The 21,817-nt window shown below is 36.8% G+C and overlaps 1 protein-coding gene across 1 annotated transcript in view; it reads left to right on the forward strand.

Moving 5' to 3' along the window:
- LOC117791210 (dorsal-ventral patterning protein tolloid) overlaps window positions 1-21,817 on the forward strand; it is a 32,615-nt gene that overhangs the window by 4,825 nt on the left and 5,973 nt on the right. Inside the window, exons 2-5 of the mRNA XM_034630898.1 lie at window positions 5,085-5,678; window positions 20,034-20,395; window positions 20,464-20,900; window positions 21,453-21,692. Of these exons, the coding sequence (XP_034486789.1) occupies window positions 5,267-5,678; window positions 20,034-20,395; window positions 20,464-20,900; window positions 21,453-21,692 (1,451 nt within the window). The 5' untranslated portion in view covers window positions 5,085-5,266. The remainder of the gene's footprint in view (window positions 1-5,084; window positions 5,679-20,033; window positions 20,396-20,463; window positions 20,901-21,452; window positions 21,693-21,817) is intronic.

The raw sequence follows: 21,817 nt of genomic DNA on the forward strand, positions 1-21,817 counted from the left end.
TTGCTAGTATTAATTATTCCGTATCCTTACGAGACAACTTTATAAATTCTTAAATTGCATAATATACAAGTTGTTCATAAGCAGCCATTGCCAAACTATATTACTTACTGCCCCGTCTAGTCGTATCTGTAGCCATATCTTGCCTGTGGTCCCTTGCAGTTCCTGGTTTCAGTTACGTGTACAGATTGCGAAGCACAGGATGCGATGGCGGAGGTGGACTCCGGTTTGGCTGCCTATCTGTCTGCGGTGTATTTAATGGTTGAACTTTATTTACATTCACATGGCTCCTGCCGGACTTGGGTCGGGTCAAAATAGTTCCCAAAGCGTCCAGTTTCAGTTTGACTCTGTGCTTTTCGGCTACAGTTGCAGCCATCTGGGTATGAAGCCGGCAGCAAGGCCACAGGTGCTACTAGCTGGCCAAGTTTAATTATTTGCTTTTGCCTTCGACTGGGTCCTGGCCAGGTCCTGGCTATGGACTTTGCTCCTTTTCAGTATGCTCTGTGCGGTTGGTTTGTTTGTCTGTTTGCCAGCCTGCCTCGTAAAGTATTTAAATCACAGGAAACTCGGCCAACGCAGCTCTCACGCTATGTTCTTACCTTCATTATATTATTTGCACTTTCTGGCAATTAAAGTGAACTCCTCTACAGTTGCTACCTATCTGCTGACAGTTGCCTCTTGTCTCTGTTTTTTTTGAGGCGAATTCAATGTGCGCCTGTTGATATGCAACACCTTTTGAATTTCAAATGTATTGCAAATTAATCAAGCATTTATAAATAGCACAAACAAAGAATGTTTGCTATACATAGAGTAGAGTGAAATTTCATCAAAACGGCTTATAGCCTATTTCCACGACAGCACATTTGGCTCATTCGACGCCATTTTCATCATCTGGCCCGAATGTGGACTTCATTTCAGTACAAAATCCGGATGATCATTTTGGCTCATTCATAATGAATGAGCCGATTTTTTGTCATTCGACCCTGTGAATTTCAGTATTTTTTTTATCGAACACGCGATGTTTATCGATAAACTCTTTAAAAAAAAGCAATTATCACCTTAACCAGCTGTTTTCATCAATAAAATCGGTAAGCATTAAATTTGCGCCAATTATAATATCATAATAAATAATAAAATGTTGTTGTTGACTGCTTTTTATAATTTGTGCACAGAAGCCGAACAGCTGCTTTGCTTTAAGTGTCTTAACAGTTTCACATTTGGTCGTGGAAAGCCAAAAATGAGCCACATCCAAATGTGACCAAATGAGCCAAATGTGAGTGGTCGTGGAAATAGCCTATTACTATTTTATGTATTAATTAAAAAGCAAGCAACTTTTTAACTGCAATTGCAACTGACTGCAATTCAAATAACATATTTAGTCATCACAACGGTATTAAATAATTCCCATCGAAATTGTTTTTATTAAGTAGTTAAAATGTGTACATTAAATTTCTTATGCTTACATAATAAACTTTATTTTAGATTATTACTGTAAAACATTTCATCAAAATATTAATGACAAGCAGCTAGATTTGCTAATCAGGCCTAATTTAAAAAAAAATTTAATTTAAATCAAACTAAATTTTTCAATGAATTTGGTGAAATAAAAAAAAAATTAAATCCAATTTATTACATTTTTCCATTACGCAAATTGTATTAAAATTCAATAAATTATTTAAAATTTTCTACGAAACATGGATAAAAAATGTCGCTCGCTTTAACGGGATTTTTCTAATGCTTAGCTAGATAATAAATAATAGAAAACTCATTTACGAATTTCTTAAGATAGCTGAACAGCTGCTCTCATTTCATTCTTTATATTTATGCTTTCTTTCTGTTGGTTTCTGTTTCTTGACAAGGGTATAAAATTCATATCCTTCGCCAGCTATGTACATAGTTTGCAACTTGAAATGTCAACTGTCAGTGCGACAGGGCAAATCAAAACGACGGCAAACAATAAGCGTAAGGCAGTTTGGAGTTTAACAGAGACGGTCTGGTGTCAAGATTTGCACTTGTAAAACACTAAAAATGACACAAGCGGGATGAGACAGCTCTCTCTTTGTCTCTGTCTTTGTCTCGCTTTCTCTTTCTCTCTGTACTGAGCCACTTTGCTGTTACTAGTAGCTTAGCCTAGACTCTTTGTGATTCCCCCTGCTACTCGGCGCTTGTCATTGTCAGCTCATGTAGTTTGAAACTGGCGCGCACTTGACAAGCCTGATTGATGGTCTGACAGTGAGTGGGGAGAAGGATAGCTGAAGAACTTATCCCAACTAATTAAACTAAATGTACATGTCTCACTTGATTTCAGATTGTCCTGAATGGGATAAAGAATTACTACCACATGCGAATTTCTAAAATATTATAATAACAAAAAAGCTAACGATAAAATTAAGGAAAGCCAAAACTCAAATGAAAAAAACTATCAAATTAAGACAAATTAAGCGATGTTTAATTAAATATTTTTTGTTTTAGATTTTCGTAATGCTTGCCTTCACAATACTTCAATATCCGTTACTTAAAAAATAATTAAAAAAGAGTATATTGAGCTCGTTGGAATGTATGTAACAGGGAGAAGGAGGCATCTCCGACCCTATAAAGTGTATATATTCTTGAACAGCATCAACAGCCGAGTCGATATAGCCTTGTCCGTCTGTCTGTCCGTCTGTCTGTCCGACCGTCCGTCCGTGTGAGCGCCTAGATCTCAGAAACCATCAGAGGTACAGCAACCAAACTTTCACACACAGACTCCAAAGACGTTGGAGCAGGTCAAATTTGTTTTAAATTTTTGTCACGGCCCCTTCGATGGATCGTAAATCGCAAAAAACCTTTCGTCCGACTGTATGAACACAAGGATCTCAGAGACTATAAGAGGTAGAGAAACCAAATTTGGCACACAGATTACTATATACCCCACGCAGACCAAGTTTGTTTCAAATTTAATCCGCGCCGCCTTCCGCCCCCGAAAAAATCGCGAAAAACCATCACACCCACAGTTTTAAAGATTATACGTTTTTGATGGTAATTACTATTAATATAATATTTTTTCACACATTCATCAAAAAACAAGCGCTGACATTTGGTGATGTTGTTTTGAACATTAAGCGCCTTCAAATTTTAATTTGTTTACGCTGAAACATCGTAGACAGAAGTGACCCAGACCAAGATAAGCTCATAAGTCCATGTGGGTGCTTCATCGTCAAATAAGCCGGCCCAAAAACAATCAAAACAAATTTAGTACTGGGCACAATTGTTGCCCAAGTACCTGGCGACAGTTGGCTGTAAAATTAATAAAAAATTTTCCGCAGGCATACATATTCATTTAATGTACGCTGAGTCACTTTTTGCTTATTTAGTTGAGAATTAATCAATTGAGTTTTTAATTTAGAGTAAATGAGCAAAGCGGCGCCACAATTGCTGCAGTCGTCCCATGCGGCGTATACGCAATTATGCGAATGAGCATTAGGAAAATGGCGGCTGCTGTTGCCGTTGCTAACGGTACTTCGCCCTACCGTGTGCCACGCACAAAACGAAACGGAATGAAACGAAATGAAATTAAGAAAATATGTTGCAGTTTTTTGCCATCTACTTGCCACACAGATGTAGTTGGTGTGGCAACTTTGCGCCAAGGGTTGTTGCTGAAATTGTCTTTGGCTCTCTACTGCTAGTTGCCTGTTTCGTTTGGCTAACTCGCAGTCAGCTCGTTTAACCATCTCCAGCACCTCATGCCACAAACGTAAGCCAACTTAATTTGCCATAAAAAGCCAGACCGGCACTTGATTTGCTTTGTTGTATTGCCGTTGCTGTTGTTGCTGTTGTTGTTGGTTGTGTGCGCCGGAAATTAAATGATTTAATGAAATTGCCAACATTTGTTGGGTCCCTGCCTGAAGTTGAACCTCGACCTGGAACAATAACAGGGCGACAATAGCTGCCCCAGCATTTTAGTTAATTGAAAAGATTTTGTCTCATTTTTTTTTCTCAATTGACAAGCAAAGTTTATTGTGCCAGAGGACAGCAGTAGATGCTTTAAGTGATTTTTAATTACCAGACATTGTGCATAGATGGGTCACGCACCTTGGTTCTGTGTATGTCCTTTCTCCGACACCTTGGACTCAAGTTAATTGAGTGCTAAGCTGATAGCAGCCGCGTTTATGACTGCCTGACTGCCTGACAGACTGCCTCTACCTGTCTGCTGCCTTCTGCCTGCTGTCTATCGTATGGCAATCCTCTTATATTTCAATCTTCCTGCCATCCCTCACATTTCCATATGAAAATGTTACACCTGTTTTGTTTTTAATGTGCCATGGTAAATACACAGAGATGTTCCAAGTAAATGCACACGAGTCTTCATGAAGTTGTGCACAGCTGTGAGCACACATTCCCACACCCTAAAGTACACCCTCACATACACACACACATTCAGAGACCCTCTCACATATGTAAATTAGATGCCGGCTGTGCATTGATTGCTTGCAACAGTTTTTGCTTCTCTTCTTATGTTGCTATTTCTGCTTTGTTCTTACCAACAGTTTATTATCATCAGATTTAAGAAAAATATGTAGACAATCAAGGCTGAAAACTGCTGCATATAAGTACAAAAGACTTGCTTTGCTTAAGTTAAGTAATTTTTAAGAGGATCAATTCTTAAAATTTAAAAAGAGTTGATGATTTCTTGCTTTTGGAAAATATCTGTAAATACTGCTCATTACTAATAGATTTCACCTAACTACAATTGTAACTCTCAGTCAATCCCTGTCGATTGCAACCTTGTTGGTAAATTGAATTGTTTTTTACTTGAGGTTCTCATTGCATTTAATCTAATATAAGCCTATTTCATGGAACATTCGTGGGACATCAGCTCACTGATTGATAGCAGTATAAAGTAATCATAAACATTTAATACAAGGGGTTCGGGTTATCAACATCATACACATACACACACACATACTGAGCTATTATATGCACAAGCAAATAGAACAACATGTAATGACAAATGCAAAACTAATTCAAGCCGGAATTATTAACCAATACTTGTATATTTGATTGAGAATTCAATGTTCAATGAAATGCATTTTCTGGGCTCATTGCAGGCCACGTGCAGCGCGAGAATGCAGTTCTCTTGAGAGCTGAGAACAAACGATAGGCGATAAGCGGAATCGAAAGCGAAGCCAGATCGCTGAATAAAACCAAACAAAACAAAACATAACAATTGACAACACCGAGAACGAAAGAACGTGCAAACCAGAGAAAAGAGAACTGAGAACGCGCTCAGATGGCGCTTCATAGGCTTGGAGCTGGACGCACGGTTCGAACCATGAGTTGTACTACCAATTACGCCCTGCTGTTGGCCACCGTCTTGTTGGTGTTAATCTCGGCGCATGTCAAAAGCATTAAGCTGGTGGCGTCCACGTCCATGGATCACGTTGCCATTGACAAGCTGGAGCGTGACATCACCAACGACAACAATAACAGCAATGAAAACCTGAACATTAACATCAAAGACTCAGCTGGCAGCCATCATTATCATCAACATGTCCGCGGACAGCACAAGCAGCATCTACATCACCTCCAACATCTGAACAATCGTCGAGAATACCACAGCAAGTACAGCATCGAGCAGTTGTTGCACATGCATGTGCCCAGAAAGGTGTCCAATGACATCGACATGGATCCCTGCAAGGCGGGTGAGTACAACATATATCCACATTCACTATTAGGCACAAAAAATAGGAAATATCTAGCTCTTAAGCTGCAAAAAATCAAACTGAAACATATGTATATCGGTTCCGGATTTGGTTTAGTAAAAAGTTCTATTTATGATTTGTTTTAATTTTGTAAAATCTTTTGAAAATTGGTTCAGTTTTGACAAAGCTGAATGTTTGAATGTTTAAAGTGTTGTTTATACTAACTACAATGAGATATTGAGATTTTTAATATTTTAAGTTCTAAAGGAGGACCCTTAGCATTGAAGTATAAGCCTAGATCCAGAGGAAGAAATACATTTTTACACAATTAATTAAATTTGAGTTTTGTGGACAGTCCATGATAAAATGACATTCCGTTTGAAGATCGGCTCCGTTTTGACAAGGTTAAGACAGTTTGAAGTTAGTCAAATCTTTGAATTAGGAACTTTACAAGTCAGAATTTTTGTTCGGCTTGACATGATTTTTTACAAAAAGAAATAAACGTCACAGAATCAAATTTAAAGTGTTTCTTTATACTTATTACGATAACAGGAGATGATTAAAATTGAAAACTTGGGATGTAAAATTTTCAAAATTCCAAAAGGGGGACCCTTAAAATTGAAATCTATGCCTAGATTCAGTGGGAAATCATTCTTATTTTCTAATATTATAATATTTTAATGCAGTCTAAATTTAAAGGTTGATTCATGATCAAAATGGCATTCCTTTTGAGAATGGGTCCAGTTTTGACAAAGTTATGACAGTTTGAAGTTCTGAAAACTTTATAATTCAAAATATGTGTCCAGTTTGGCATGGTTTATACAAAAAAATTTATGATTTTTTTGGTTGGCTACACGATTCTTATTAATTTCGAAATTATGGTACTTTTTGCGTACTTATTTTATTTTTAATTTTAATTTCCTCATTTTGGTTATTTATTCTTCTAATTCTTATTTTCTATTTCTGTGTCAAGTTTTTTTCTTCCAGTTTGGGTACTCTTAGTATTTTTTCTCAACATTCTTATTGATAATATTCCACTTTTCAACATTGAAATTGGTTGGCTTTGATGCCAAAAGACTGCAGACTGCAGCCAAAATGACTTGTGTGGTTTCCCAACTGTTTAGGCGGAAAATCGCTTTAGCTCTAATTCAATCTATAAGCTTCAATATATACGAGAGTGTGTGTGTGCATGCGTCTCTATGGTTTTCCCTCAGTACGTAAAGCAAAGCTTTGAAAATTGTGTTTGCTTCCCAATGTCTAAAGTTTGAGTAAAAGCGAAAATTCTTGTAAACTTGATTCAGACACACGCGGAACTTGCTCGTTCACGTACTTGAAACACGTTGAGTTCCCAAAGAACATTTCCCGTCGCTCATCCCCGACACCCGCTGAACCCCTCCGGTACCGTAAGTTGCACCGTTGAAAATTAAGCGCCATTGTAGAATCGAGCGTTCCTCCAGATCAACTTGCCCGACTGCTCAGCTCAATTGAATTTACCTCGGTTTCAAAACGAAATTGACTGAGCAATGCCTTCAGAATGGGCATATCAATGTCTGTGTCTGTGTCTGTATCTGTATCTCTATCCACGTCTATGTGTAGAAGCTTCGCTTGGGAACGACTGCAATTTGTCTGCCGCCAATAGCTTTGAGGCGCCCCAACCCCATCAACTCTATCTGTGTCTATGTGTGTGCCTGACTTATAAGTATTTGCGCACATCAATTGTCAAAAAGTTGGCTCCACAAAATATACCCGCAAACGATTTCCCGCCTTAACTGCCATTGGCAATGTAGTGTCAAGTGGTCCAAGGCGTCGACAATGTGCCGCACAATGGAGAAACCCACTCTCACAATCGCAAAATATTCAAAACCTCATATAAAAATTTAATTGATTTATTTACTTCCCATTTTTATTGATGATTTTTTCTGATTTTCAATCAAATTGTTTTGTTCAATTAAAAATCATTGTTATGCTCGTTGTAGTTAAATGACGAAATTCAAGGTCTGAAACTTTGTTGGAAATAATTTCGGAATTAAGCAGTTAATCAGATAAATATTATTTTGTATAATTTTTCCAATTTGACATAAGAAAACAATTCTTAGCATTATAATTACCTAAATAATTAATTATAATTTACGTTTTAATCAAAAAATAATTATTTTTTCGTCTCAAAAAAAGCATTTTTGTTTAAAAGGGTCTCCACATATTAAAGTTTGTAAAAAACAATTACTTATTTATGTCTTTGTTATCAAAGTATCAATTAATGTAATTTATAACAGTTGAGTGAGTAAACACTGTTGAGAAGGGATGGTATCCATTTCGTTTGTACTTTTTGCCTTAACTCCAACTCTCCCTCATTAAAAAGCGTAGGACTTTTCCTGACCCAGTTTCTGTGAAGAGAAATTTAAATGTTGTCTCTTAAAATGATTTTATATAAACTAAATAGAGCAATTTGAAACAGTTTTCATTATTTTAATGTGTACATCACTCAGGAAAATGCCCAATATTTACACTTCTTACCTCACTGTAACGTCGAGTGTCTGAGGCAAGTCTGAGGCGAGTCCGAGGACGAGTCTGGTCGTCTGGTCTACTCAAATTCACATAAGTTAGAGCAATTCGCACATGGTATGGGCTCTCATATTTTCAGAAAAACAGAAAAAGCAAAAAAAAGGGCCATTAATCAAGGACTTTACGGCGATTTTCACGCTTGCGTTTTTTGTCATGTTAACAATTAACGAATGGTTTGCATGCTGCCCCTCAAAGTAGGTCACACAACAGATTTATAGTGCATATATGCACACACACACTTACAACACACAGATAGAGGCACATGTGGTCACATACAAGTACACCCTACTGAATACCAGCCTAATGTATGCAAATGCACGCAACAACCGACAGAGTGAAAGGAAAAACAAAAAACAAACAAATTTTTCTTGACTTTCTTTACGCAACACAAAGTAAACTAATTGAATTTTGAAGTGAGCTCGAATTCAATGGCCATCGGAGCACGGAGCAAGAATTAAGTGCTACAACAAGAACAACAATATAAAAAAAAACAATTAGCGCAGTTATAGCAACCAAATGAGCCAAAGAGCTTTACAAGTATCTTAAAGTTATCGCAATTTTACAATTTTACGAAGCTCGAAAATGTATTATTAATTCAACTCAATTAAAGTTGTTTTAAACGATTTTTTCCCATGTATTGAATTATAATTGTGCTACGTATTTAAATAAAATACGTATTTAATTAATACTTGATGCGCACAGTGACCAAAGTTCAATCATCACTGTTTGCTGTAATTGAGTGGACATAACTCAGCCTTGTACATAAATATGATTTGTCGTTTTTAATTGAATTTATTGAAATATGTTTATACTCTTTTTTAAGTATGTGTTTTAAATATTCTCCATTTTATTAAATATTTTTATAAAAGTTTCGAAATAATTTTTTTTTTTTTTAAATACATATATTTTTAAATTTTACTTAAATGTCATTTGATGAAATTGAATAAACAACTTTACTAATAATAAGGTTGTATTTTCAATTGAAAGTTTTTTGTATTCAAAAACATATAAAAGTTAAGTTCCTTGTGGATTTATGAAAACTATAAAAAAGTCACTTAAAAATATTCGCACAGCAAAATAAAGTTGCCATGGTATTTGTAAAGATGCTCGTACATAGGGACATAGACATGCACACTTCAGTTAAAGTACTTAAGTATGCAGCACGATGTTTCGGCTAGAAGACACCATTAAGTCAGGGCAAAGAAAAACCGCCGGGTAGAAGACTGAGAAAGGCAGACGCAGTTGCGCTAATGAATTTGCTTGCCCCGTAATGCATGCAAATTTTACCAAAGCGATGATGACGAGATGCGAAGGCTGCGCGATGGAACCAAGCAATGGAACTGACTGTCTGGTGGTGCTGTGGGAATGTCTGTCACTCTTTTGCCAGAAATCAAACCACAAATGACACTACAACTGTGAAAATAGAGAGAAAACGCGACGATGAAAGCCCATCTGTAGATAACTAGACAAAGTTGGCAACAGTAATGATGACAACAACATCCAAACAACTAACAACAGCAACAATACCAACAACACGACAAGACCACAGCCATAGAGAGCTAACTGTTCAGACTGCGAGGCTGTCAGTAGCCTGGCGGCATAAACAACCTGCCTAGGACCCAAGTGACTGCAAATAATTTTCCACCCACAACCTGTATACAACACACACACACACACACAGACAGAAACACTCACATACCTATAGACACCTACACTCAATCCGAGATTATTTGGCAAGAACTTCGCGCGGATAGCATACTTTGTTGTAGCTTTCAACAGCCAGGCTATCCCTACGCTATCCACATCCGGAAAAACCGAGCTCACCAAAAGGCATATCAGTTTTCACATAGTGTGGACAATAGCATGGTGTACTGTAAGTCTTCATCCTGGTGCAAGGAGCGCATCATGGAAAACTGCCTGATGAAAAAGAGTCTCATGATAGAGCCAGTTCCGCTAATCTGATACTGCTTTACTGAAGAAGGTTAACGAAGGCACTTTTCAATAGCAAACAAAAGTGCTTTCTTGATCTGACACAACTCACATAGAACAGACGTCAAAAGGATCTAAAGAGAAATGTACTCTTAAATTACGCATTTCTCACAGGCTCACTGTCATAGACGAAAAAGAGAAGGATATTGCAGTCAAGATACTGTTTAATTTGTAATGTACAGACCCACAAACTAAGGGTTATAATTGTTAAAAATTAAAATTGTTTATTTTCTTGATGAAAAGTGATAATAAAAATTGAAAAATTTCGAAATTTAAGGTTTCTTTGGCTTTTAGGATTTCTCATTCAAAAATAGATTATATGAGATTTTCCTAGATAATTTTCATCAGATTTACATTTTTATAAAAATTTGCTAATGGGTATAAATCTACACAAATACACACAAACGCAGAGCAAAGACTGGCAACAGGGCCTATAGACTAAGCTGAACGCGAAACTGCGCCAACTAACGCCATTTCTCATTGCTGTTGACTTTTTCAGGCATAGAAATAAAAAGCCACTTAGCACACACTATCCAAAAGGGATAAAAGAGCAGGGGAACAGTGCAAACGGGGAACAGAACAGGGGTAACCAACAGACATCAGACTCTATTTACAATTCGCACTTTAAACGGCATTCTGCACTGACGGATTAAGTTCGTTTTTTGACTCTGATGCTGTTGCTATGTTGCGGCAACTGCGGACGTACCAGGATTACGTTGAACCAGCGGTTCGCTGGGGGGCATGACGAATGCGCAGGTTATGTGGTTTTCTAAGTATCTGACGAACTGACGAAACACAAAACTGCAAACGAGTGAGAAGAGAGAGAAAGGCAGGAGATTGGATACTCTTCTCAAATATCAGAGGCAAAAACAACTCACAATAGTTCAGCATCCGGGATGTGCCTATCCAACTATTCTTAATAATTAACTTAATTTAATCAAACATTATATCTTGTTGAATATTTTGCGGTTTTGCATTTGTTGTTAGCAGGGAATAACACCGTCACCGGTATCGGAACCGTTTCATTTTTAGTACCGGAACTGGAACAGTTACCGAAATTAATTCTCTTTTAAGAACCGAAAACCGAAACGCTTGTACCGGTACTTCCAACTGTCATAACTTGATGAAAACTTATCCGATTTTCAATCGGAATGCCATTTTGATCATAATTCGGTCTCTTAATTCATACTGCATTTAAATTTCTAGCATATAGAAAATTTTTTTATTTTTCGACTATCGCAGTCATGGTTCTATGTCGATGGTAAGGGTCCCCCCTTTGAAATTTCGAAAATTCAAAATTTTAAATCTCAAGTTTTTACTTTTAAACAACTCCCTATATCGTTATTAGTATAAAACGACACTTTAAACTTAATTCTGAGGCCTTTTATTTTTTTGTAAAAAATCATGTCAAAATGAAGAAACTTGTAAAGTTGCTTGGCCAGAGGCTTAGGAACTTTGAACTGTCATAACTTTGGCCAAACTGTACCGATTTTCAAGCGGAATGTCATTTTGATCATGGTTTGACCTCTATATTTATTCTGTATTCGGGGATTTTTCATTACGAAAATTTTGTTATTTATCGACTATCGAAGCCATGGTTCTATGTCGCCTATTTAAATGCCTTATATTAAAATTAGCTAATATAAAGTATCTGAGTTCACTTTTAAGAAGGTTCAAATAACAGAGTGTTCACTTTTAAGACTGTGAGCTAGAATAAATTATAAATTAAAGTTTGTGGAACAGTACCATCATATGTTTTTCTATTTCATCCCTGACTTGTGAGCAGTTTCAAGAAAAACTCACACTTTTTCCATTACAATATCAGTGGAATGTAAGGGTACAAAAGGTTGGGTAAAAAAACTGAAAGTATGCACAAATCGAAAACACAAACCAAAAGAACTGGATCCCTCCCTGCCGCAATACACTCAAAGGACTCACAGTTGATTTAACACCAGCTGCTTTGAAGATTTTTCAATATTTATTTATTTTTTTAATTGCGTTGCTTATTTCAGAAGTGGCTGGTAGTGTGGTTGACTGTGTTTTACAGTCTATGAATATAATTTAGATCTTCTAAAAATGTTTAGAGTGCCATTGATATTAATCCGTTGGAAAATGCAAATAAACATGCTACTCATTTGTTTGTGCACATATGTATAAAACTAGTTGCATTTATTTAAATCTTGTTTAGCTCTCGGGTCGGAGTACGAGTATTTGGGGGCATGCCACCACGCAGTGTGACAAACATGCGGCAACATGTGTAAATAAAATAAACTTCATTTAAACTGTTTGCATAATTAATTAATGCCAAAATGGCAACCCTATGCACTCCTTGTGTGTGTCTGTGTATGAGAACTTCGCTTGGGGCTTGGAAGGGAGTGGCTTACGCACAATTACTGTGCACTTGCACACAGGCACACCGTAATCCGACTGACTGTCAAAGGGGCAAACAATTGCATGGTGGTTCAGTATGAACGCCAGTCAAAGGATCTCACTCACACCTTATGTACTGTGTAGGTCTGTGTGTGTGTTTGTTTGTGTGTGTATGTGCTATGTTTAATATATTAAAGCTTAAACAGCAGGTTGCTTTCAAAATTATCATACTTATATGCAAACATCTACACTCATTGTCCTGATAATATGTGCTCAAGCATAACTTCATTTTAAATTTCGTTTTTATTTTATATTTTATAAAACTCTTTGCTTACCTATCTATTCTGTGAACAGATCGCCTAAATCTGGTCAAAGAATAGATTCGTCTATCATTTCTAGGTCTGTCCTTCTACTCTATATACAAAGATTTCCTTCCAACCTTTATCTGCATTTTTATTTACTATTATTATTATTATTTAAATTAATTCACATAATTAGATTCAATATACTTCACTTAAATAGTAAACTGTTCTTAATATAATGACCATTAGTGTAAGTATAGGGCAGGCTTATCAACAGATTCTACTTGTATTTTGTATCAAATACTTCAAGGCGCTGTAGAGAGTTAACTTATAAATATGTAAAAACATGCATGTGTAAATATTTACGAGTATGTAAAATAAACATATGTATATGCAGTATATCGAAATCAGTTGTTATTGTGGCTGCTGTTCTTAGAATCATTGTTTATGGAAATTGTGCATAAATAGGAAAACATGCAGCAGAAACAAGCTCAAAAGCTGCTCAGGTAATGCCACAACATTAAGCCCGTGGCACACACATATAAATTCACATAAATACATATGTACATATATTTGTGTGCTTATCCCCCCAACAGCACATGAGATTATTATGCAAATTCTAATTTAAACATGCTAATATTATTTTAATTGTTAAGCCAATAGCTGCAAAGCTTTGCAAATTGGATGAGAACAGTTTTGGCCGAGACTAAGCTTCAATTTATGGGCAACGGACAGAGCTTTCATTTATTTTCCGATTATTGGTATGTGCCAAGTTAGCAAAATGACACACGACAGCTCAAAGACAAACTGAATGCGTTTTGCTCTTTTTATTTGTTTTTTTTTTCGCTGCGTCTGTCGCTTTGTGAGCAAAGCAAATTGAAAGAACTCCAAACTGAATATATGTACCATATATGCTAGACGAAATTCAATGCACGAGGCAGGACAAAGAAAAAATAAACAAAATATACATGGCACAGACTCTTAAAGTCTTTTTTAACCTTTTATATCTTTTTTAATGCGTTTTCACTCAAATGAAAAACTTTATTTATATTATTGAATCTTTTCCAAAATTAGAGTAGTTATATTTCAGTATAAATTCAAAGCTTAGCATCTGCTAAAGAGCAAATATTTTGCTTTTGTGCCAAAACAACACTTATACAGACAAATCTTTGCAATAAGCTTTAGCAAATCATCATCTAGTCTTACTCCATTCAGTATAAATTCAATGCTCATCATTTTTGAGTCTGGCAAGATAGTTTTCTGTTTTGGTTGAGACCTAGGAATTTTGTCTAACATTTTATCGTTTGTTCTGACTTTATGTTTGTTTGTTCATCATGTTGTGTGCTCGAAAATAAAACCGACAGTGTACAGAATTTGCTACTGTTGTCAGAGCATAATTATCAGATGCAACAACAAGCACCAGACAGAAACTTCCCGAGAGAGGGAGAAAGTAGACGGACAGGGGGGGAAGGGGTAGTTGAGGTAGGTGCATTCCGCAATGAGAGTTTATTGAACCTACGAGGTGATTTCTGCATCCGCAGCAGGTTTATAGTAATACTATTCTACTGAATGTCGTGTGCTAGTGCAACACATATAAATTCCACATCAAACATATTATGTAACTGCAATAAATGGCCTTTTAGCCGCATTTCATTTTGAAAAACTACGCTCAAAATATTTTGCACTCAATGAAAAAGTTTGCTAGATATGATGCCAAGCGAAATATATGTTTTTGCAAGCGAACATTGTAGAATCCACTTTGCTTTTTTTCTTTTACTTTTGTTGATGCAGCAATAGAATATAGTTTCTATATTTGTGGTAGGCGCAAAGTGGTCATTGTAAGCCAAAAAAAAAAAAACAAAATAAATAAAAAATTGGGAACGGGAAGGGTGTGAGTAATGGAGTGGGGGGGAGAGAGCGGGACTAAGTGGTGCACAGCTGCATAAATATTTCGCATTCGACGCATTTGTCCATCATAAATCTGGGAGGGCAACTCAAATATTGGCACGGTCTTGTAAGCCCCGTAGTTCTATTTGCGGCAGTACTGACATAGCCAAGTTGGTGCCACAAATGGGAATGAATATTTACTAAGTTTTGGCACTACTATGAAACAAGCTCCGTTTATATCATGCCCTTTCTTGATGACAATTTTAATTTTTATTGTTATTGTATTATTTTAAAGCGAGTCTTGTTGCTAAACTTTCCTATTATTTTTTATACATTTTAATAAAAACATGTCATCTATTTATTTATTTATTTTATTTCAACTTGCTGTCATAGATATGGTTCTTAATAATTTTGTTTAACAACAGAAGTAACAATGAACAAAGTTATGCTCTTTATAATAACAGAAATTTAGATAAGTGTATCCACTGTATTGAATGAAAACTCTCAAGAAAAATAACAATGTTTATTTGTATTGATTTCGGTCATCAGGTGACTAGCCTAATGCTTTCCTGTTTGAAAGCAATATAAACATATGGTAGCATCATATGTATCGGAATACGCCTAAATTTATTATGCTCTTAAGCATGGCACGAACATTATATAAATATAGCAGGCTTCTTGGTGCCCTACGGTAATGATTGTACGAGTAGGGAAGTAGGAAAGGGAGGCGGACAAATAGAAAATCGTGCTCAAATCTGAAAAGCGTTTACCAATGTTGCCTCTTTGTTTACGCCGCCAACTAACTCACATTTCTGACAAAAATGCCGGAAGTGTTTTTGGTTATACTGTACCCGGGAAATGGGAAAAGAGAAAAAGAGGAAAGGGGAGAATGCATACAATCTCTACTAGTTCCCGGATTAGTTTGTCCGTCTGGCTGGCAATGGATGCCCCTATTTGTCTGCCCGTATTTGCTTTGATTTCATCTTTAATTTTGGCCAGCACTTGTCCGTCTTTTCTATTTGTTTGCTGGTCACTCGGCTACTTATCAAAGCATTATTTAGGCCTAATGAATTTGTATGTCCGGACACTCAGGATGACCGCGAGAATTTCACCGCAAATTAAATATTATTATTACGGTTGCACACACAAACCTAATTAGATATTCATTCATATGCATATATACAATGCTTGCAAATAGATTTCCGCTATCATAACTCATGCATAGATAAGCCACATGTCAAATTTTGTCAAATAATTTGAAATGGTCATAAAGTCACTGGGTTAATCGTTTATAATTTATTCTCTTGTATAAGACTGTTTATGAAGACAAACTAGCTTGCTGTCTGATTGATTGAGTGATTGATAATCTAAATTATCAACTGATTTTTCGTTTGACTGGCTGATTGACTAAATGAACGACTGACTGCATGACTTAATGATCGACGGACTAATTATAACAATCAAAAATATTGATTGATTTAATTAAATTAATTTTCTAGAAATTTTTTGAAGCTTATTTAGCTTAATAAAATTAAATGACACACCAATATGAAAAATTAATTTTCCACTGTGAATGGTTAACTTTCTCAATGCAACTTTAACGAGTTCTACCAAACCGAAAAAAAGCGGTCAAGGTCATAAATAGTGTAAAATTGTTATTATCTTCAGAAGAGTTAAGATCTATTTGTTACTAGAGAAACACGGACAAGGCCGGTTTACACTCAATATTTGCAGATACGTCAAGACTCGCATTATTTCCTGTTATAATACACGCCAAATAGCACAGCAAAATAAGCGGAAACGCCGTTGGCAAACAAAAAACAAAACAAAACAAAAAAGAGATATAAACAAGGTCGATATGGTCTGTAATGGCAATCAGCCAGGGGATAGCTCGATGTGCTCTTTCATTACATGATTTTGACCCACAAAATGGTCAACATCGCCATCCTTGTTGCTGATGCGTGACAGGCGCAGAATGTTTTTTGTTGTTGTTTGTTAATGCTGGATGGTGTGCTTAGCCAGGCGGTTAAATCACATAATCAGTTGTGTAGTGGCTGGATGGAGCAGATGGTTTATTTTTAATTAAACCCAGTTCAGAGCGCGACAGAGGCCCATAAACTGGCAGAGAGCAAACGCGTTACGCATACGCCACGTGGAATGGGAATGGGAATGGGAATGGAAACAAACATGAAACAAGACCGACCCAAAACTGCAACTTGGCAAATGTGTTAACATGTTTGTGGTCGCCATAAAAAAAGGGGTTTTTCCAGACTGGACAGAATACGCACTATGATACCCATTCCAGGCTTCTGCCCTCCTTTCTGCCTCATATCAGCATGCGGCAAGTCTCTGCGTCAGTTCGTTAGTGTGAATGATGCGGGCTTGGGGGTGGATCACGAGACGAAGCGAGGCAGTGCTCAAAAATTTAATTACTTTCACTTGTGCGAACTGTTTGTCTGCCAGACGAGCCAGCCAGGCAGCCGTCCATTCTGGCCCGGCTAAAACAGCAGCTAAAGGCATTTAACTTAAATGTAATGAAATTGTACACGAACCCCAAGCTACGCACGTTTCCTTTCCCTGTCCATCTTCATATCTCCATCTCTCACTATCTTTCTTTTCTCTCTCTCTCTCTCTCTCTCTCTCGCTCTCTCTTTCTCTGACTTCTCTACATTTATGTGGGCAGCATATCGTTGTCGGGCAATAGAAAGATGCAACTAGTCGAAGACTGCCAGAACCATCTGTCGGATTTGTGCAGCATTATGCGCCAAGTTTTCTCGCTTCTTGCAATGCTTTAAAACGCAGTGGCTTTCCACTTTTCCATAACACACTCTCGATGCTTCTGTTCACGGCATATTCGGTTAATTTAAAAGGTTTAAGTGCTAACTGCAAATGCGCTCAGTATGAATTTTCCTTGACCCCAGCACTATATTTGTTATTGTGTTTGTTTTTTGACATTTGCTCAGCATCAATTCGTCAAAATAGGGTATCAATCATACGCCATGTTGTGCGCGGCGCATGATTGTGCATGAATTTAAATTTCACATGCTGTATAAATGTTTTTTATCAAACAAATCCAGCAGTGCAGCATCGAGCTCGAATATATTTTATACCCTGTATATAAATAGTTTGATAAAAGGGTTATACTTGAACTCAAAAAATCATAAAATAAACTTAGTTCAACGTTTTATGAAATCTTTTAGGCCAAAGAAGCACTAATCGCATCCACAGATGCAAAATTCTGTCTGATTTACTGACTTGTTCTTACTGACCTAATATTTCCAGTTTATTTCACATATGTAAACCGTAATTGCTTTCCATACATGAATATATAACTAAGCAAATCCTGCATTGCTAAGAAGCAACTAAAGTATAAATTCTATAGCTTGGGTCAAGTTTCACTTGCGTTTAAAAGGATTTGTTAAGCAAGCATGACTGTAAATTAAAACTCTTATATAAAAAGAATTTAAAATGATGAAGTCCAGTTGCATTTTCCTTCAATATTTCCCATTGCTTAGTATTTGATGTAAATTATAAATTGATTGAAAATATTTAAATAAAATACATTCACATTGTTTTAAAACCAATTTAACTCATTGTGAAATACATATCGATTATATTACCTAACTTTTAACTTAATTATTGAACTGAAAATTATTTGACACAAGCACATTTTGATTAAACGAACTAAGTCGACATTTTTTTGCTCTATGTATAAATCGTTCTCTAAATTTGTTGAGATGCATTTAACTGGCAATTGATTGGCTTATACCATTGATTTTTGGCAGTAAGCTCGAATGCAGTTAAGTATTTGACAGTATAGGTAATTGGCATGCGTATCTGTATCTGTTCAAACCTGAGTATTTTATACGCTTTTCTCCCTTAAGTGTTGACCCAGTTGTTGGGAAATTGTTATGCTTCTGTGGCATAAAAGTTTATTGGATTTGTGGCAGCATTTGCAATAATCATATTGCATGTTGCCTCAGCATGAAAGGCAAAAGATGCGATGTCAATGCAGAACTGGGCCACGTTAAGCGCTCACCAAAAGTCAAAAGGCGTTAACGTTAATACCCATCTCTATTTGGACAGGTTTCTGTCCGCGTTGTAAATCACTCATTTATTTATCTTTGTCTTTAACTTTACCACAGTGCATTTCATTCCATAATATTTATAGAGAGCTTCTTATTTGGATTGATTTAATTGACACATTTGAGTTAAATAAAGTAAAATAAAAAAATGTGAATGCAATACAAATATTTGTTCTTTCTTTATTATATTTAAACAATTATTTAACTTAATTTATATATAATCTGTTTTTTAGTCTTATTGTAGCAATGTTAGTCTAAGACCATCTAATAACTTTTTACTATAAAAGTCTCTCCTGTTCCCGCAGGGATTTGAAAAGTGTTAAAAGTGGAGAAACAGCTTAATACAGATTAAATACACTTTGTATCATGGGAAATGCATCAAATTATATTAACTGAAAGATTGAATACATCTATATAAGAACAAATAATTTAAAGTGACTACTACTACTTTATTTAAGGCGTATCAATAATTAATATTTAATACATTTATAATTATTTTGAATATACAACATATTAATGACAGTGCTTTGGAGCCATTTATCGTGAGTCCTTCGCCTGTAAAATAAACTCTGCATGAGAAATAATAATTGACCATGCTTGCTGTATAACAAACGCACTTAATTAATTTTATTTAACATGCCCGAGACAGACGTGGCAACAATTTCATATTTTGCGTATTAACTGTTATTGTTGATGTTGGTCAACGGCTACTGGCCACATTTGTGTCCACAATGTGCATCGTCCTCGTCGGTTAAAGCCAACTGACTGCACACTGACAGGAGCAAGAGAGGAAGAAGGATAAAGGATAACGGAGAAAGGGGAATGAGGCAGGGACAGTTGATGCACTGATTAAATGGATATGCAGTGTCTATCCATGCGCTAGGCAAACAACAGTCACTCAGTCAGTCTGTCAATCTCCCTTCCACCACCACCACTACCGACGCACGTTGTGTGCTTAAATTATAAATAACCAGCAAGTCGGGTTGTCCTGGTACTGAGCCTAGGAGCTCTCTTATCTAGAGAGAAGCGTAACCGCATAAAATTTCAATTAAAATAAATATTTATGCGCTTGTTGCCTTGTCGTTTATAATTAAAACAATAACTTAGTTATGTCCGCTTTTATGTGTAAATGTGTATGTATTACAATCTATCTGTTGCAGGCGGTTTTATGGGTGACATTGCACTCCCCGACGGCGAAATGTTCCCAATTGTGGCACACACACCAATAGATGACGCCGACGAGGATGAGGAGACGGAGACGGAGCAACTTCCGCCAAAGCTGGAAAGCGAATCAATGCCGGCGGATGCACCAGTGTCTGATGTGAAATATAATGCGACTTTCCAGCTGGACCTGGAGAGGCTCAAGCAGGAAGTCTACAACGAGGGGCTGCAGGTGGAGGAAGAGGGTCTCACGGATATCATACGGAAAAAGACCAAGCTGCCCAGCACGGATATTGTTAGCCAGACAACTGGTCAACCGCTGATTAAGTCCAGCAGCATTCATAGTAATGACGCCAGCCTGGTAAGCTGACTGCAAATAACTCGAAACTCCTGCACCTTCATCCTCTTATGTCCACCATTTTCAAACAGAGTGCCAACGAACCATTAAAGCCCTTTGCGCAGACGCCATCTGATATTGCCCATCCGCCCAGTCACAAGAACGAGGTATTGACGCCGCCAGTGACCACGACTAACCATGGTCGACGTCGTCCCCTCGCATCCCATCCAGAAATAAATGTCCCCTCCGGTTTGCAGCAACTGAATAAATCACAGACTCTGCATCGCAATGTGGATGCGCGCAAAATACAATCCAACAATAAGGACATTGAGGACGATTCGGGTAATAATTTTGTGGCAGAGCGACGCCAACATATTGTGCCCACATCCCTGCCCACGCAGAGATCAACGATGCCCAATGTCTACAGCAATGCCGGAGGCAATGGCATGCACTTGGACAGCGACGATGTGGACTTCCTGCATGCCCATGGCGTTGTCCGGCGAAGACACCGACGGGGTCCCAAGCATCGGTGAGTCTTATACCCAAATTCCCCTTCATCAAGTGTGTACATATTTCTTTTAAAATGTACACATTGTTAATAATATGTGACATACTTTTTAAGGAATCACAATAACATTTATTATTCAAGTATGTTACATTTTAAATTCATAACTTTAAAAATATGTACTAATTAAAATAAATAGATCGACATAAAAAGTAACAATGTCAATTTTAAGGAAGTATGTATATACATATAATTACACTGAGCGACAAAAATGAGCATTTAATTAGAATCTTTGATTCTATTGGCTCTCAAAGGTCCTACATTCACTCATAACTAAAATAGGCACAATAACTTTACGAAATCGGTGAATGAATTTAATAAGAACACAATTATGATAGGTATATATTTATATTTTATTTCATTTTCGCTTCGAAGCATGGTTTTCGAACTGAAAAAGTTCTACATTTATTATAGTAATGTAATAATTGCCTATAAGAATTTATGTGGCCAATAACCTTGTCGATCAGAGTTATTTGTAGCTGAATTGAAGATAACATATTTCCGTCTAAACTATAGAAACAATCACTGGAAAGAGTATGTCAGCAAGGTGGAACGACTGCGGGAGGAATTAAATCGTCCACAGGGTCAGCATCATAAGCGACGCCAGAATCATCACCATCAAATCCATCATCATAAGAAGCAAAAGCAACATCGTCGTCGTGGTCGAGGTCGTACCACACCGTCTCCTATTAATGTCTCCCCAACGCAGACGCAGTCCGAGGATGAATTGCTCAGCTCGAAATTGCCAAATGTAGAGTAAGTTTTGTAGATACATCAATTCACTCTATGAGCCACAGTTACCACATCCGTTTCCGTTTCCGTTGCCATTTCCTGCCAGCTGTAAATTACTGGCCATTCAATTCATTGGTTTGCCCATCAAC

This window comes from Drosophila innubila (assembly GCF_004354385.1).
Source record: "Drosophila innubila isolate TH190305 chromosome 3R unlocalized genomic scaffold, UK_Dinn_1.0 2_E_3R, whole genome shotgun sequence".
NCBI classification, from domain to species: Eukaryota; Metazoa; Arthropoda; class Insecta; order Diptera; family Drosophilidae; genus Drosophila; species Drosophila innubila.